Raw genomic sequence first — 19168 nt, 5'->3', positions numbered from 1 at the left:
AGCAGCACACAAAACACACATTCTCTCTCTCTCTCTCTCTCTCTCTCTCTCTCTCTCTCCTCTCTCCTTCTGCATGCATTCACACACACACACTGTAAAGATTGCCGTGCCAATGTCCAATGTTTGCTTTCATATCCATCGAATGGTTGGAGTTAATTCCCTGAGGACAGTATAGTGATACATATTAATATACATTCGAGAACATGTGTGAGCAATCTAATGCATGTACATACGGTTTCATTTGCACATGCATACTGCAAGAGCATGGTGGAGGGAGGAAATAGGATGTAGATTGGTGGTGGTGTACCGACAGTTTCTTTGTTTCGTGGATTTTCATTGTTTTGACACTGTTTTGGTTAGACGTGTTGGGACAAAGGCCAATTTACACGCTCAATGGATGCCTGTTTCTGTATCTATAGACAGCTGAAGCCAGGGGGACTAGAAAATGTACCTGAACCAACAAGTGAACCTGATTTGCTAGATATGCAAGGTAATGTTCTGTACAATTTGCAACCGTAATAAAAATGTGTGGAATTTATACAATATGCGTTTTCGTATTGACATATGAGATGTTTAACCTAGGTGAATGGTTCAGTGATGCATTTGTAATGTCATACACTGTGCTATTTTTAAAATGCCATTTAAATGGAAATGGAGACTTTTAAATATGTTTTCCTTTGCAAAATGCTGTTTTTATTTTGACCTTGCCCTCCTGCGTTTACCCTTTTACTGACTGAATTTATCCCAACAGGTTGGTTCTCTGGCTGTACTGCATGGTTTTCTAAATACAAATTTATATTTTTTCATAGATGCATTTTGCAATTTGCCTTTGAAAACTGCATACATGATTTGTTTAGGTATAGAACAGCATACATGCTTTGATTACTAGTTTCAAAGTATAATCAAAATTCTTGTTTCATTCTGTGAAGATGAACGAATGGAAGCCCCCTTCTTTCTTCACAGTGACAGAAAGCAAGTGGCATTCATGAGGACAAAAACAATGTTATAGAATAACCTGTGGCCCGTACAGTACTGTACACTAACCCACCTCATCGTATCACCGTGTGCCACACTCCCGCCGACCTCCCCCCGATCTTAACTCTTTAAGAGGACGTTGAGGCCTAGTCTCTGAGTTAAATTCAGTTGAGGCTTCTTTCTTTTGAGGCTGTGATTGTACCGGGCACTGGGGGGATATTGACTGGCATACCCACTAAGCATGAAGCGTCGGAAAGCATGACTAGTGCCCGTACATTAAGATTAAGCTTCACTCTGCAAGCTCCATCAACCAGTCGATCTCCCCCCGGCCCTATCAGCAGGGGTAACACCATCGACAGCGGTCGGAAGATTGGGACCACCGCTGCCTAATGAAATCAGGAGAAGAAAAAGAACACTTCCTGCTCATGGCCAGATTATGTTGATTAATTTGTCCCATTAACCCCTTCTTCCTTTTCTTCTAAGCCAGCAGCGTTGTCCCGCTCTGCAGGGAAACTCTTAGTTCACGTTGTCCATCCACACCGAGAGATGGCACAGACCCAGAGTCAACCGCACATAGTCCTGAAGGAATTATTTTTGTAGTATTTGGATATGTCACGGCAGGGGGTTACTCTCATGAGAGACTACCCTAGCTTCCCTGGGTGTTGTTTATTTTTTATTTTTTAAATGCAACATAGTATAGCTGCATAACTGCTGCATTGCAGACATTTTGGGGACAAAAATCTCCCACTGCAAATGTCATTACTAAGATTTGACACATAAACAAAATGTATTGCTCCATACCTACACAATTCTATATATTCCTGTATACATTTCATTAGTCTGCCGCTCTTTGCTGTATCTCCTGGTTAAAGGGTTGATGAAACGTTTCAAGAGGAACAGCACAGATTGTGAGAGGGGAGAAAAACAGCTTGTTTGGTTTTTGACTGAATTTACAATTCACTGCGGGTTGCTCTCCTGTCTCCTCTCGTGCAGAGAATTATCGGATCATGCATAGGCAGCAGACAGACCCTGTGGGAGACAGAGAGAGAGACAGAGAGAGAAAGATAGAGAAAGAGAAAAGAGGAGTCCGCTGTGAGACATCACTAAAGATATGAGGGACAGGGTGAAGGAGAGAAGACAGGAAAGAGCTTGTTTTGGGATTATGGCACCACAGCTTGGCAGCCTGGTGGCGGCTTACGTTAGTATATATTACTTATAACCCCCCCAGCGTCATATATAGTCACCCCCCCACACCACCCTGCCCCCCCAGCCCAGTCCTGTCCCCTACAGAAGAGAAACATGCATGTCTGGTCCAGCCAGTTGCTTGCTCTTTGTAAGAGCACTCCTCCTCCTGTCATAGTTGGTCCACTTTTTGATTGTGTTTGTGTAATTTTTTGAAAAAAAAAGAGTTTTTCACATTTGGCAGTAACAAAAAGTAATTTGAGGCATTTGTCTGACCTGTATAAGACCTGTGTTTTTGAGGCTGTTCAGGATTTTTTTCATGTTTTTTTTTCCTTGTTCGTTTTGAGGCAGAATGAAGAGATCCTCTAAAAAGGCTCTTTGATAGTTGATGATCAGTCTTCTTTGTCTTACTCCTCCCAGCTGAGCACTTCAGCACCTCTTTCTTCATATCCACCACCTCACCAGGCTTCTCCCTGCCAACCCCCCCCCCCCACCCTCACACCTTTTCCCATATCCCACAAGCCCTCTCTCCAGCGCTACAGGAAGTCGCTGTGGTCGTTGGAAAGCTGGCTGACTGCCATCTCGCGGTTGATGGAGCCGGTGAGGATCCGGGCAGTCCTGAGTGGTGTGACGTCCAGGCATTGGCCCGGCATTGCCCTCGGGGCAGTGCCTGCAGGCCACATGCGTCTCAGGCAGCCCGTTGGACTGCCGTGTGGAGTTGCCGTCCTCCTTGATCCCCTTGGCGCCGCGACAACTCGCACGATTCCTTCGGGGCTGGTTCGGGCGGGCCCAGGCAATGGCACATGACATGGCAACAGAGAGTAGCGTCCCGGCATACGAGTCTGCGGAAGTTGGGCTTGAATATCAAGTAGACCATAGGGTTATAGAGGGTGGAGGACTTGGCACAGATGGCCGCCACCGCAAACGCTATGGGGGGGATATCATCTGAGCTGCAGAACGCTGCCCACATGGAGACCAGTGCGTAAGGACTCCACGCCATCAGGAAGCCAATGCACACCGCCACGGAGAGCTGCGCAGAGACAAGAGACAGGGTAGTAGAAGTCAGGATTCAGGCATGGTTAGGGTGTTTCACATTGATTATGGTCCTAATACAAATGTCCAAATATTACAAAACATTGACAGTGTTTCCTTAGCTCTATTTCATTACCCAAATGTATCTTCAAACGAGTAAAAGTCAGTCACAGTGCAATAACTTCAATTAAATAATTTACCAAAACATAAGTGGGCAGTGATTTGATTGTGCAAGATGGTAATCACATCTCATGACCTGAAATATTCCACTGAGTTTTAAAAGAGGGTCTTGAAAAGTCAAGAACAAAATCAAAGCAAAGAACCAACATTTCAAGTCAGTTTGTAAATATTGGGTATTTAAAATCAAGTGGTTTGTTGCTATTCAATAAAATAAAGCTGATTACAAATAAAGAAATGATGCTTGTTGTGTAAGCAGTGAAATGCTGCCAGCACTGACTAGTGTGGGAAAGATGTGGGAAAGATTATCAGATTTAACAGTAAAAATTGCCAAGAATGCTTTTAAAACAGTCAGACAATGCAAACATTCCATTAACATGCTGCTTTCTCTCCCAGCTTGGCAATGAGTGTACTGTTATCACATATAACAGCACATATTGCATGCTTTTCTACCCAATCAGATTGTGTGGTGGGACTTACTCTACATAAACATCCAATCAACAAGTTCACAACACACAAAAACACACACACACTTTCTCTGTGCACCCCCAACCCCTACCTTGACCATGAGTGTACTGTTATTAGATATAACCCAACCAGACTGTGCAGTGGCACTTAAGGGGGATTTATAGTTGCCGTTTCCATCCTTTTGTATGGCGGCGCGCAACAAAAGTGATGTTATTTCGGCTGGTGCGTGCTGCATTTGTTGCCATTTCGGCTGGTCTCGTACCTCAAAGTTTTTTTAACTTGCAGTGCATGGCGTACTCCTCTACAGCTACCTCTCTATGATCTATCAATGTGGGAGCATAGGGATTCACAGATGGCACAGAACACATGGAGGAAAATTACTACAACAATTGGAAAATACGAGATGTTCGTGTGGTTTACTAACATTACCGTCTTGCCTGATGAAGACCTGGGAGTCAAAAGATTGCATTTAGGCTGTGCTCACAAGTAAAGTCTTTTCCTGATGAAAAGACATGATTCCATAATCCAGCCCAGAGCATATTTTGTTACCATAACAACTGGTTAACCTAGATAATGTTATGTAATAGTTTTGCTGGCGACTAGCAGTAAACACAAGCACTAAACAGAAACCTATCCAGTTAAATCCACAAATGAACATCGGAGATACAACTGTCGTGTCACATAAGCTATTTCACTTTAGCACCATTACCTCTTCTTATCGCTGCTTCCACAGTTAATCCACAAATGAATACTGGTGATACAGAACTGTTCCCTCTATTATTTACTCTAAGTTGGCGCGTACCTTCCAGCGGTTTACATGGTATTTTTCTCGGTAGTGATACCTATCGTTCAGGGGAAGACTGCAGCCAGTCAAGAATGGCTCAAGTGTGAGCATAAAAAGTGTTGCCGTCACAGTTGGTGCGCACAATGACCAACCCATCAAGGATACTGGTGCCTGCTATCAATTTGGATAGTCCACCTACACCGACTTTACAGATGGTTTGTTGAAATTTGAATTCAGTCTTTGTAATTATTCACTGAGCATCACCTTAACCAAACCCAATCCCTCACCCTAACCTAAAATTGATAGTTTCTTTATAATCTGAACATCTATAGATAGTCCACAGGGGACCATCCAAATGAAGGGTGACCCCACTCATAACACACACAGACACACATTCTCTCTCTCTCTCTCTCTCTCTCTCTCTTTCTCTCTCTGTGCCCTCTCCCCTACCTTGACGATAAGCGTCTGGGCGTTGGTGATCTTGTTCTGGGGTGAGACGTGTTGCTGCACAGCCTTTTGGGCGCCGCGCACCGTCAGCAGGATGAAGAGGTAAGAGAGGAAGATGACGGAGCAGGGCACTATGTAGCAGAAGAGGAAGAGGCAGATGATGTAGCTCATCGCCGTCTTGTTGGTGTGTGGTAGATGCCAGTTGATGCAGCAGGCCGTGCCGTAGGGCTCAGGGCCATACTCCCCCCACCCGGTCGCGGGCCCCACGGCGAAGATCAGCGCATAGCACCACGAGCATAACACCAGGAGGCAAGCGTACCGCGGTGAGAACTTGCTGCCTGGAAAGGGGGATGGATGGATGGAAGAAAGAGAGAGCAGGGAAAGGGGAGTGAGGGAGGGAAGAGAGAGAGGTGGAACGTGAGGTATACATTAACAAGAATGAGGGGGATTTCTAGTGTGTGGGTGTGTGTTTTGAGCATTCAGACACACTGTAAGATTGAAACGACTTTGTGCTTTGATCTTCATTGTTACCCAGAAAGCAGGTGACTCTGCTCCTGATTGGTCGGATCAAAACCAGATCGGCCGTTACTTATTATGGGTTGCCGTGGAGATCAAAGCCCTCACACGTGTCCAATCTTGTAGTGCGTGAAGGCTTTTTTTTGCACTGCTATCTAGGTATTATTACTAGAGGCGATAGGAATGTAAACGTACACACATGTGTTCCACTTCTCTGCCTAGGAAAATCTGTTATTTTTTTCCCCTGCTAACTGTAGTTTCCCATTTCAGTGTTAGCATTCAGGCAAAATCCAAGCCTCTTTCTGTCAGGCTGGGAGAGAGTGAGGAAGCTCAAGGAAGATGAAAGCGCTGAGCGTGATGGCGGGTTAATTTTCCACACACATTTAGATGCGACCTCCCCCATGCGGAGTTACAGGGTTGGGTCACATGTTCCAGCAGGGACCATCACTCAACCAGAGGAGGAAAAAATAAGATATTATGTAATCCCACCCCCACCCCCCCTACACACACACACACACACACACATCTCTCAACTCATCTACCCACCCCCTAACCATCTCGGTGTTCAGTCACCATGGGACTTCAAATGTCTCCGTTTTATACAATATAATTATTCTCAGTCTCCAGGGAGTATGGTTCAGAGCCTAGTTTCAGACAGGGTTTATCCAATGGAAGGAGGGGAATAAAGGGTGGGGGTATTCGTCCCTGTCTCTGGCTGGCATCGCACATTTGGGCGGTCACAAATATCAATACTACTTCAATACAAACTGAATGAGATAAGACAGAATGCATTTATGTTGTGGGACGAACAATACCAGTAAATTAACACACAGCGAGCCTCTCACTGTCACCCAGCCCTCTTGTCATGTCAAAGACATAAGATAAAAGGAAGGCATTGCACAAAGTAGCTTTATGCCTCCAAACAGCCTTAATCCCTGGCTTTTATGTTTGTGTTTCAAACCATGATTTCCCGTAAGCTCTTTGAAGGGCTCGGTTGGCATAAGGGTAGGGAATCACCACAAGAGAGGAAGCTTCTCCGCGGCGATAATTGATTCACGGCAAGTTCAGTGTGTGTGAAGTGGAATCAGTTGGGCGAGCATTGAGATCCCCATTTAACCAGTTTAATTTCACTAGCTTCAACCACTGGGGGTGGGGGGTGGAGGGGGGTAGTAACTTAAGACTCTAAATTGATTGTTTTTACAGAGATATAATTTGCATAGCACTGAGCATTTACTGATTCCTGTCTGTTATTAGACTGTAATGTAAAGAAACGACTCAAAGTAGACTATAATCAGACTACAAAAGTTTTAAATTTGAAATAATTTAAATTATATCCTGATAATGCCTGCCAGAACAACAGGGACAGAGCTACTGTTTTTCTGTGGCAATTGCTAATGCCCCTGTGGTCAATGACCAGTTTCAGGAAGTTTTCCTGCTGAAATGATTTGATAGCGAGTTCCAGTGACATCACAAACCCAATGGCCACTTGAGGAGCTCTTGAGGAGCTCTTGTGTCCCAAAAACGAATCCACATTCACTAAATCCACATTATTTAAACCAATGTCCCTTTATTTTCGCTAAACCGATCAATAGTATCATCATGGCACATAATCAACGCAAAGTAAGAACAACAAAAGCAACAGATGGAGAAAAATCTAAATATTTTGAAGGAGAAAGCAGTGCCACGAAGGAGCTTGCCACAGCTGATGCTAGTAATGCGAGGCCAATGGCTGAACAAACCCCTGACACGAACGTTACCATTATCACAGAACTGAGGACGTTTCGACAAGAGGTCAATGAAGCACTTGACAAACTCTTGAACTTGAAAGTGACGAGCATAGACCAGGCTGTTCGTGGACTAATGGGAAGAATCTCAAGTGAGCTCACTAAGATACACAGCTGCTCTCCTTTCTTCTACATAAAGATAGACAAATGGAGACTAGGTGCGATGCGTTGGAAAATGCACAAAGAAGAGAATATATGGGATCATGGGATATGGGAGTTGGAAGAGGGAGATAGTTAAATGGATGGAACAGTTTCTCCATACGATTTTAAACCTGCCCACCGAGTAGGGAGTATGCCGGTATTGAGAAGCAGCTGAAGGCCAAACAAATTCCGTACCCTGCGATGCTGAAAAAACTTTCGGCAGCGCTATCTGAAGGGGAGCGACTCGGGAAAGATCTGCATGGCATGGGATGGACAGCAGCCAACGTGAAGAGTGGAGAGCGCAACTTGAGAGTTGGACCGCAACTTGTTTCGCGCCATGGAAGGATTTCTCAACCGACTTGGTGAGATTGTTTCAACAGTAGACAGTGGCCTACTCGTGAGTCAACTCAACTAGTATGTTATGTTTCGTAGCCTAGTTTGTGGAGTTATTTAACCCAGCTTTTTAGTTACTTACTTACAAAACTTTTTGTTTTTGTTCCGGCAATGCAGTAAATGTACAGTCAGACCATTTGTATTCCATCTGCTGTCCAACCACTCCCCTATGCCCTAGCTGAAATCTAACATCTCTCAGATTCTCACTCACTTTGATGGGGGTTAAGTTAATTAGTTATAATGTAAATGGCCTTCATAGCGCTGTAAAGAAAAAGACAATTCTCTGCCACTTAAAACAGCTTGGCTGTGGGATTGCTGTTGCTGTTGCAGGAAACCCATCTTTCTGATGCTGAGCATGATAAAAAATGGGCTGACGAAGTTTATTTCTCATCCCACACATCAGGGAGAACAAGAGGCATAGCTATATTGATACATAGGAGTTCAAATTTTACACATACATATCTCCAAATACAAAGATGCACAGGGAAGATATATATTGCTAAATGGAGTAAGAGAGAGTATTCATATTTCCCTGTGTAATATTTATGCTCCACACAAAGATGACCCACACAGAAGTACTGGGGTTTCATTACGGGTGGTGACACAGTATATGTAGTCAATAATTGAAAATAAGTAGTGCTCACTTAAAAAAGTTAGCTATTTAAGTATTACCTACTCAGAATAATCAAGCAGAGTTAACTTCAAAAAAAGTAAGCTTATTAAGTTGAACTGTTTCACCAATATTAAGTGCACTGAACTTGATTTTTAAGGCTTAAAACTTAATTTTATTTTGTGTTGTTGAGTGAAAATAATTTAGTACATAGAGGTTAAAAGATTTAAGTATAAAAATATTTGAATATAAGTTCAGAGAACTTAAAAATTACGAAAACGATAACAAAATAAATCAGTATAGCTGTTGTATCATTTTTAAGTTAAGTTTACTTAAAAATAATAATATATGTACTCAAATTTTATTATGTAATCGGTTACATCAAAAGTTTTAAGTACTCTGAACTTGTTCAGGTTTACAGTGTGGGGTTTCATTACGGGTGGTGACATGAATTGTGTAATGTCTCAGCTTAAGGCTTACTTGAGGGGCCGTATTATGGCTTTTTCCAGTGACTAAAAAGAAAGAAAAAGAATCTGAGCGTAGAAAACTAGATATCAAAATAGAGGCTCTTGAACAACAACACAAAACCACATACTCTCAAGATACATTGAGACCCCTAATAGAGACATGTATGACACTAGACACCTTACTTTCTGAAAAAGCAGAGGGATATTACCATGCAAAGATACTATGAACATGGAGCAAGGGCGAGCCGTTTACTGGCATTTAAGCTAAGGAAGCAGCAGTCCTCTCGAGTGGTAATGAAAATTAGAACCGATAACCCAAGAAAATTTGTGACAGAACCAGAACACATTTTAGAAGCCTTTGTAGATTTTTATAAGCGTTGGTGTCCACTTGTGACGATGAGATAAAAAAAACGTTCTAGACCAAATCAATTTAACACAACTATCTGATGATGCAAAGGAAACGTTGGACTTGCCTATAGTGCCCTTAGAATTTTAAGAAGTAATTTCAAACCTTAAAAATAGTAAGACCCCAGGCCCGGATGGCTATACTAATGAGTTTTATAAAACATTTAAAGATTTACTATCCCCCCTGTTATTACATGCATAACTGTATGTTGAAAAACAAAGAAGCTTGTCCCATCATGGGGAGATGCTATTATCACTATCATACCCAAAGAGGGTAGAGATTCCACTGACTGTGGTGCATATTGGCCCATCTCCCTCCTTAATGGAGATCTACATCTCACATCTATCCTGTTAATAATTACCAGTCCCTGGAGCTGCACCTGGCGGTACTAACCATGAGTCAGTGGCACTGACTGGCAGTGACGGTAAGTACCAGGAGCTCATCCTAGTGGTACTAACCACTAATAAGTGCAAAGTACCAGAGGCACTAACTGGTAAGTACCAGTCCCTAGAGCTCCACCTAGTGGTACCAACCAGTATAAGTATAAGGTGCCAGTGTTCACAAGAATTGCCAGTTTGAGCTACAGTACAACCCTCTCTCAACTTATAGACACTCACAGACACCTACACACCCACATGTATAACCTCTTTATAAACACAGTCCCCACCCCCTCTTTTGGCCTTGAATGACAGCTCGTTATGGTCAGTCATTTCCCATCATTGCTACAGCCCCACTTTGCGAGCTCTGACAGAGAGACACATGAGAAACTTGGGGACTATGCTACATTACCTCATCACCTTCAAGCTTCCATCAGGAGAGAATAGTACCCACTGTCCTCCACACAATAGCTTAGTGCAGTCTCTCTCTTTCTGTGAATCTCCCTGAGGACTTGTTCTTTGATTACCCTTTTAAATGGCCAGCTCCCTCTTTCAATTGATTATGAGTGTGTGTGTGTGTGTGTGTGTGTGTGTGTGTGTGTGTGTGTGTGTGTGTGTGTGTGTGTGTGCGTGTGTGTGTATGAATCTGTGTATTCGCCATGCTCACCGCCCTCCCCCTAATGTCAGTGACATTCTCTCTTGAATCATGGGTTCGACCCCTCGTAGTCACCCTGCATGTAAATACCTCATGATTTATATCCTTAAGAAGGAGGAGGGAGGCATCTCCAGCCACCCTCTCAAAATGGGGTCAAGCCTCTGGAGGCTAAGAGACTCAATGTCTTTCTCTCAGCTCCATAATCTCTCTGTCAGCCAATCTAGTCCCATTATCCCGCCGGTACATAACATGTAAGGTAGAAAACCAAGGATGCCCCTCAGGGTAATAGAATAGTGAGTTCCAGGCATGGTTCTGTCGACAGGATTAACATGGGGGACCGGGCAGGGAGCAGGCGCCAAAGGGCAGGCATAATCCACTGCTGGATGCCGCTTTCCTGGATGAGACTGTCAGCTCGCCCCTGGGATGAGGATGGGGATAGGTAATTGTGTGTGCGGTAGAGAGAAGGGTGAGTGGGAACAGAAGGGATTTAAGGAGAAAGGTAAGGAGCGTTATCGGCTTTGGCTCTGGGAAATTCTACAGAGACCCGTTTGGAGATCTTCATTGTGTCAGGAACATCTCTTGGCTGATGGTGTCTAATCGGATTTTTCAAGCTCTGAAAATTGGCATGAATTTATAGCTGTAGACTCAGCCAAATTACACATTTCCAGATCCTTCTGGTAAAACCCACCTAAATTGAAACAAATCCTGGTCCTCTACATGTAGTTTTTAATTTGATTTAAACACAGTAAAAGATCTTAAATTCCTTGTGCTATTTGTTGGAGACTACTCAAGGTGGCCAATCCTCTCACTGCCACATGCAAGTACTCATACCCAACAACCTAACCTAACCAATATAACAACTGCCCAACCATAGATCCTGAGCAGCAGGATACAACAACAAGGCAAAATTTGCTGGTGACTGCTGCAACACGCGCCACATATTGTACCTGGAAAGGCTGTCCTTCACAGTACAGTCTATAGCCTACAACTCCTCAACATGTCTGCCCAACCATAGAACAGTATAGTACAACAACAACAACAAAGCTGCATTTGTGAGCATTTCACTGGGGTTTTCAAACAGGCACCTTCCTTCATCAGTGTTTTGTTGAATTAGGCCCACAACACCTTCAGAAGGCTCAACTGGCATCCCAGACCCACCCCCCTTCATACTCATGATGGATACATGCCACTACCAGACACAAAAACAGAGATAAGATTTCACATATCTCGGTGTCTTAAGGGTTTAGGGTTAATTCACAAACTTAAGTGGTCGGCACACGCCTCAGCCACAACCACTGGCTAGCTTTTTCAGCAGCCTCAGACAACTGCTTTAAAGCTCCTTTAAGTGACTGTCCTCGAAAACCAAAATCCAACAGAGTTGTTGTGGTTGATTTAACTACAACGCCTCTAACATCTACCTACACTGGTCTTGTGTGCGCTTACAAACTTTATCCCTTGCTTCCGCTGGCAGTTCCACATATTTCAGCGTTAACTCAATAAAGTAAACAATGCACTCACACTCAGAATACAACACCATGTCTGGTCTCATAGCAGTCACAATACACTGTGGATCTAGCATTTGTCTTCTGACATAAGCCAGCAAATCCCCAATCGCGCACTGGGCCCCACTTACCAGTAGTGTTTGTACGTGCCTGGTGTCCACTCTTGCACAAAATAAATTCTACTGTCCCTGTCATTAACTCGTTTATGCTCCAACAGACTCACACATTTCAAAACTTGATTATGTCTCCACGTGTAGCAAACCTGGTCAGGTTAGTTTTACACCCAGATATGATATGTTCCAATGAGCCAACTCCCAAACACAACTTGCAGCTTCTGTCCTCACCAACCCACTGACTAAGGTGCAAAGTTGGGAGGACATCATTACTGGCTCCAACAATGACTTTAATGCAGTTAGCGTCCATAGCCCAAAGATCTCTCTAGCTGATCTTCCTCGTCTCGACATCATGCCAGTTCATCTAATGCCCTTGCTTTGCTTCAGAAGCTGCTGCTGCTCGGCTAGTTTCCTCTTCTTGGTTGCAAACAAAGCTAGTTACCATTTGCCTCTTGTTCAGCAACGTAGCCTTACCCCATGCTTTCCAACTGTTACCGAGCCGAAACCCTGCTCTTCCACTCTGCACCTGCCCAATGGCATCCCTATGCTGTCATGTGCCTTGGAATATTGAACTGCTTCTCGTGAATTCCACTTCTTCCCGTTAACCATTGGAGCAGTGTCCTTGACTACTGGATCCTTAGACTGGGACAAAGTCATCTCCAGGTTGGTCTAAGCCCATTTTAACTCCTCCTCAATTACCTCACTATCAATATAAAACCTCTCTTTCACCAGTTTTCCCTTACTCATCGAAACACTTCTACATTTGCTAGGTTTCACTTTCATCCTTGCCCATTTCAGACTTTAATTCAACTTAGCTGACAGCCGATGGGTACATGGAGCATTGTCAGCGTCGTCATGTCTTCCATATCAGCTCAGATGGGAGGTTACCGGCAACATCCAGTTAACACCAATAACCCATTTAGATGCCCTTATAAGTACCTCCATTGCTAAAGCAAATGGTGAAATGGTACATCCAGCCAGGATACCAAATGGATGTGGTGTAGTTAACTTGCAGTCCCTGAGAAGATATATCCTCAAAATATGCCCTGACTATTGATGAAATCTTCTCAGGGACTGTAAGAAAGTAACTGAATGCCTTCCACAACAGACTGTGAAGCACTGATCCAAAGGCATTTGTGAGATCCAAAAACACCAAACAGATGTCTCTACCTTCTGTCTTTGCTGCCTGAATTAGAAGATCATGCTACTATGTTCCAAACATCCAGAAAAACCTGGGATTCCTGCTTTCTGCACGGACAAATATGTCAAACCATTTGCCTTCGGAGCGGAGACCAACCTTCTTGCTACCACACTAAGGAACACATTAAGAAGACTGATAGGTCGAAATTTGCCACCTGGGCAGGCCATCATCCATATCTCCAGTTGGAGGAGTGTCTGACACAAGATCCACACACCTCTCATTGTCTGTATGTAGCTGTTGAAGATACTCCTCTAAATCCATTATTTCAACTCTCAAACTTACTGTTCTCTCTTCAGTAAATAAAGACTTCTGTAGAATGAGTAATAGTGACATGGTGTGTAGGGGAATGGGTTTTATATGATAGGTTAACAAGGGTAACCTTCCTTCTAATTGGATACACAACCACCTTGCTTTCATGTTTTATGTAAGTGCACATTCTGCCATAGAATGTATTCCCGTAGCACAGTGATAAACACACTCCATAGATCAAGTGGTTATGGTGGAGGGATGCAATTTTATGCCGCGTGCAATTTACTTTAAGAGGTATTTTAAAGGCAGTGCAGTTGGGAAACATTAAATAACAGCTTTGTGAAAAGAGGCAATAAATGCTGTTCACGGATGAAAAACTAAGATTGAATTCCATTGTCCCAACTGTTAGCTTACAGAATTTTAAGCAGGATGAAGATAACTGGGGTCATCCCCCTGTAAAGCACATGCCATTTCACTTCAAATGCATACTGTATAATAGCAAAAATAGATAGATTTGCAGTTAATCTCAAAGAACACACCAATCCAGAAAGGTTAGAATGCAAAAGTCTATGTCCACACATAATGATCCCAGCACTCCTGATCACACAAACCTGCCACAAGCCCTTTCTGCCTGTTTAGCCCCCACACACAAATACTATGAGCCATCCTAATCTGCAGTGATAAAGATCAGCCATGGCTAAGGACGGCCGTCTGCCGCTACGTTACCCTTAGTAAGAGGGGCTCCAGATGGGGGTTCTGAGCCTCTCTAGCACTGAACATAAAACAGGGAAATTAGTCTGAATGTGACCATGTTTCTGTACAGAGCCCCTGCCAGGTTTAAAGGGTGTGTGTTATGTTCGGTGCTGTCAGATACTGATCAGACGTTAAGAGATATTTCTTATGAACAGAAAGAAGCTGATATGCTCTGAGTGCTCACACGTATGATCGAGATCGTTTGTAAGTGTGCATTTGTGTGTGTGAGTATGTGTGTTAGTGTTTATGTGTGTCTGTGTGTGTTTGTGTGTCTGTGTGTATGTGCCCAAGTGTTAGTAATCAGGGTTCTTTGTGGCCAGCTCATGTAAACACATCATTATTTGTGTTCATTTGCATATCAAAGATGATAGCTTGAAAGAAACCTCTCTCTCTCCATCACAAACTCTCTCTCTATCACACACACACATTCTCTCTCTCTCTCTCTCTCTCTCTCTCTCTGAGGCATTCAACTGTTTTATTCATTTTAATCCCTCTTCCAAAAAAACCCACAAATAACAACTACACCAACTCCCCTCATGCTAAATCACCTATGCCAATTAGTGTTCTTGATTACCACAGACAGACAACAACAGCATATCACAAGATAACTATGGTTCAACATGTTTCATGACTATAATTACTTTATTTACACTTGACACTTGACTGTTTAAAAAGGAAAACAAAACAAGCTTATGAAAAAAGCATGACCTTGAATGACACCTTGAGTCAAGCTAATTACAAAACGTTGACTGCCTTCTTTTTTTTTTTATTCAGTTTTATTCACATAAACTAAAAAAAAAAAATCAGGTGCCTCAGCCTATTGATATGTCTATATTTTCACTCCTAGTAGCATAGAATAATAATCACAAGCCCAACAGACTGCTGTGCAGTGGGAGTGAGAGACTGTTTGGCTCACTATGTCTGTGTTGCACTTATACTAGTCAACGCTGTTTCAATATTCTGCGGGTTAGTTGCAGGTGTTGTCTTTGTGTGTGTGTGTGTGTGTGTGTGGGGGGGGGGCATTGGGGGTGGCTCACAGATTTTCACAGATCGCAATCACTGTCCTCGCGGATTTCAATCATGTTAACTTAACAGGTGTGAGAGAGAGAGATCAATCTTCAGCTGGTTTCTCTCATTAAGGTGTGTGTGTGTGTGTGCATGTGTATGTGTGTGTGTGCTTGTGAGTGTGGATGGTATGACTGTGTATGCATGTGCGCACGTCTGTGTGTGTGTGTGTGTGCATGCATGTGTGTGTGAGTGTGTATGCGTGTGTGAGGGTGTGTTTGTGTATACATGTGTGTGTGTGTGTGAGTGTGTATGCGTGTGTGAGCGTGTGTTTGTGCATACATGTGTGTAAGGGGCGTTACGCAACCACTGGCAGCTCAGAGTGGCACGGTGACTAATCCCTCTCATTAGTGGCTTCACTTCTGCAGTCGCATCTCAGCAATTATTCAAATCCGCTCTGCTCACTGCTGCTGTACACCTCTCTCTCTCACACACACACACACACACACACACGCACATGCACACACACACACACAGACAGACAGACAGACAGACAGACAGACAGACACACACACACACACACACACACACACACACACACACACACACACACAGACAGACAGACAGACAGACAGACAGACAGACACACACACACACACACACACACACACACACACGCACGCACACGCACACACACACACACACACACACACACGCACACACACACACACAACACCTTCATCATCATCCCCCCCCAGCCCTCTTTAGAGAAAAGACAGAAAAAGCCCAGGAAGGAGGGAAGGAAGGGAACAACAATCTGAGCTGTAGGTGATGCGCCTCCATCTTCTGTCTCCATTTTCTCCATTCTTCTTCATCCTCTTTTTTATTCTCTTCTTCTTCCTGCTATACCTTTCTGGTTTTCTTCTTCTCTGTCCTCTCTTCTTTTCCATGTTTTCCTCTGAGCGTGATCGCTCTCTCCTTCACTTCTCCTGCTTGTGTGTGTGTGTGTGTTTTTTTTTTTTTCCCCCACACACTCACCCCAGGGGAGCTGGCTGGGGTCTGCAGAGATTTATTGAGTTTGTCTGATCTCCTAGTTTTAAGACTAGAACAAAGCTTTTTTCATGGGTATTCCCTGCTGCCGCGTCAATAGTGGGAATTCATTACTTCGGATTAATACCTTTTTAAATTTCCCAATACTTGTTTCCCCTCCTCAACTTGCTTTGTATATTTTGAATCGTGTGTGTTGTGTTAAACTCCCTCATGCTCCATTTCGGGAATGCTCACAGTGAAGACTTTAGAACAGTGAATGTCTGTGCCTCATCCGTGCGAACACAAACAGAAGCCTAGAACTACACTGGGGGCGACAGTGGTACAGGAGGTAGAGAAGTCGTTTAGTAATCAGGAGGTTGCTAGTTTGATTCCCTGTAGAAGTGTCCTTGAGCAAGACACTGAACCCCTAATTGCTCCTGATGTGCAGTGTGCCATCAGTGTAAATGTAAAATGTGTATACATTGTAAGTCGCACATATGTAAGTCGCTTTGGATAAAAGCGTCTGCTAAATGTAAATGTAAATCAGTGCTTTTATTTCCTTACAAACTGAACGGGAAATTTCAGTTCACTATTCCATGTTCGCAAAGTGGCCAAACTGTCATTTGTACCAACAGCAGTGAACCAATGGAGAATGGATGTTTTTTTATTCTTGCGTGCAAATATGCAGTTCATGTTTTGAACTATTTCTTGTCAACAAACACAAACATGAATCTTTGGTATGTCATAATAATAATAATAATAATAATAATAATAGTAGTATGAAGTTTATCCACACACTGAGAAGCTGATGTGGAATGGCGTCATACCGTAGTTGGGGCAGCAGATTTTGAGCCAGCACACGGATGAGAGGACAGTCAGGTTGGTCAGACTGCACAGGCCAAAGAAGACACCACAGAAGGCATAGACCATACACATGGGCTCAGTAAACAGCCACCTACAACAGGGGAAATAAGAGAGAGAGAGAGAGAGAGAGAAGGGAGAGAGAGAGAGAGAGGGGGGGGGGGAGCGGCAGAAGAGGAACGAAGGAAAGAGGAAAGACAAGGCGGAACACAAGTCACGTAACACTCATAGATATTTGTGATCCTTGCAGCAGGTAGACTGCCGTGGCATTCTCTGTTTCTCTAACCTGAGTGGCTAATGCCTCCATAACAGATATGACAGATTACCTAGTAAGAAGGACTGTCATCCTGAGGGTGGCCTTAAGTATGAAGCACCTTTTTGATGGCAATTCATCTATCCATCCATCTATCTATATATCTATCTATCTATCCATCTATTTATCTATCTATCTATCTATCTATCTATCTATCTACGTATCGGTCTGTCTATCTGCCTATTTACATATATCTTCAGTTCATTATTAAGGTCTCTTTTTATCATTCTTCCAGCCCTTATGTCTCCCATGTCTACTGTATGGAGATTCCTTTGAGGAAAGCTTTGATGATAACGCCAGTGATATCACTGTATGGGTGTCAACATCCAGACTGATTGGAATAGAAAGGCAACCAGTGATACATGTGTGGCTAGGGTAAACAAATATCAGTCTTCATAACTGTGCAAATGGTACGTTCTTTATTGACTTTGCTTTGCATTATTATATCATTAGAGGATCGCTAGCCTCCTTGTGATGATTCTGTAATTCAATATCGGTAAACAGCACTCGAGAGGTTGGTTATTGGGGAAAGTATTAAAGCGCCGATTAACATTTAGCCTCACGGCGTTGATTATTGTCTGTCGGAGAATGCAAAATGAATTGAGGGGATCAATTTCACTTTCCTCTTCATTTAACTCTTTTGTTAAAGCTTTTAATTTAGCGCTAAGAAAAGAGAGTTGCGTAACAGTGTGTGTTCCCTAGGGGACAACCCATGACCTTGGTGTAATTAACACCTTACTCTACCAGTTGAGTTAGACGAACACAGTATACCATAGAAACACACACACACACGCACATGCACACGCACACACACACATACACACACACACACACACACTTCCCTATAATCTGATTGTGTTTGAGAAGCTAATATTTAACCTTCACCCGAACAAGTGGACATTTTTGCTCTGTATTCCATTACCAAACACACCGATTTTGTCAGTTACTCTCTCGCTTTGGTGGAGTGGTGATGCAGACAGATCGATTCTCACACACTCTCTAGACAAGTAAGCAAATAGATATCTTACGCCACACTGACAGCATCGACTGCCCTCAGAGTGTCATCTACAATAACAATCAAGCCATCAGCTGACCTAACCATTGAGCTCCCTGGGCATCCATTCTGACTGGATGAACATGTTTTTTATTGTGTTCTGCTTTTCGTGTGTCACATCGTTTCTGGTGTCTTTGCATGACAATACTATTTAAGCTTATGCTTATTTTCCAATATTTTTCACAAGTCAAGTTTTTGAGTAATACTATGAATAATTTCATATTAGCCCTCATCAATCAATTCTCATAATAGCATATTACTTCCCATCAATTCTCATAAATAACTCCACAAATCGACAATTTTCAAGACGTAGCCACCCAGCAAGGTTGGATGAAACTAGCGGTGAACTCATTATGCGATCCAATTCAAGTGACACAGCAATCGATTTAGGCAAGGAGCTCATATCATGGAACACATTACAGTTTTGAAGAGCGAAAAGAATCCCTGTGTAGATATAGCAATTATCCATTGAGAGTCACTGGCTGTGATATGTAATAATCAGTACTGACATTCTCCAATCTAACATCTGGAATAACAGAAACTAGAGAGAGTTACCTGTGGTAAAAAGCAGAGGGGATGGGATGGTGAAAGTAAAGAGATAAACTACAGAGAGTTACCTGTGGTAAAAAGCAGAGGTAACGGAATGGCAAAGGTAAAGAGATAAACTAGAGAGC

The 19168-nt window shown here is 43.1% G+C and overlaps 1 protein-coding gene across 1 annotated transcript in view; it reads right to left on the bottom strand.

Moving 5' to 3' along the window:
- Positions 1–2627: 2627 nt before the first annotated feature.
- The window catches only part of opn7b (opsin 7, group member b), a 48824-nt gene continuing 32283 nt past the window's right edge, over positions 2628–19168 (bottom strand). Inside the window, 6 exon segments of the mRNA XM_042707607.1 lie at positions 2628–2802; positions 2804–2898; positions 2900–3187; positions 5069–5403; positions 17094–17221; positions 18340–18348. Of these exon segments, the coding sequence (XP_042563541.1) occupies positions 2694–2802; positions 2804–2898; positions 2900–3187; positions 5069–5403; positions 17094–17221; positions 18340–18348 (964 nt within the window). The 3' untranslated portion in view covers positions 2628–2693.

This window comes from Clupea harengus, chromosome 4 (genome assembly GCF_900700415.2).
Source record: "Clupea harengus chromosome 4, Ch_v2.0.2, whole genome shotgun sequence".
Classification (NCBI taxonomy): domain Eukaryota; kingdom Metazoa; phylum Chordata; class Actinopteri; order Clupeiformes; family Clupeidae; genus Clupea; species Clupea harengus.
This window is presented reverse-complemented; position numbering and strand designations above follow the sequence as displayed.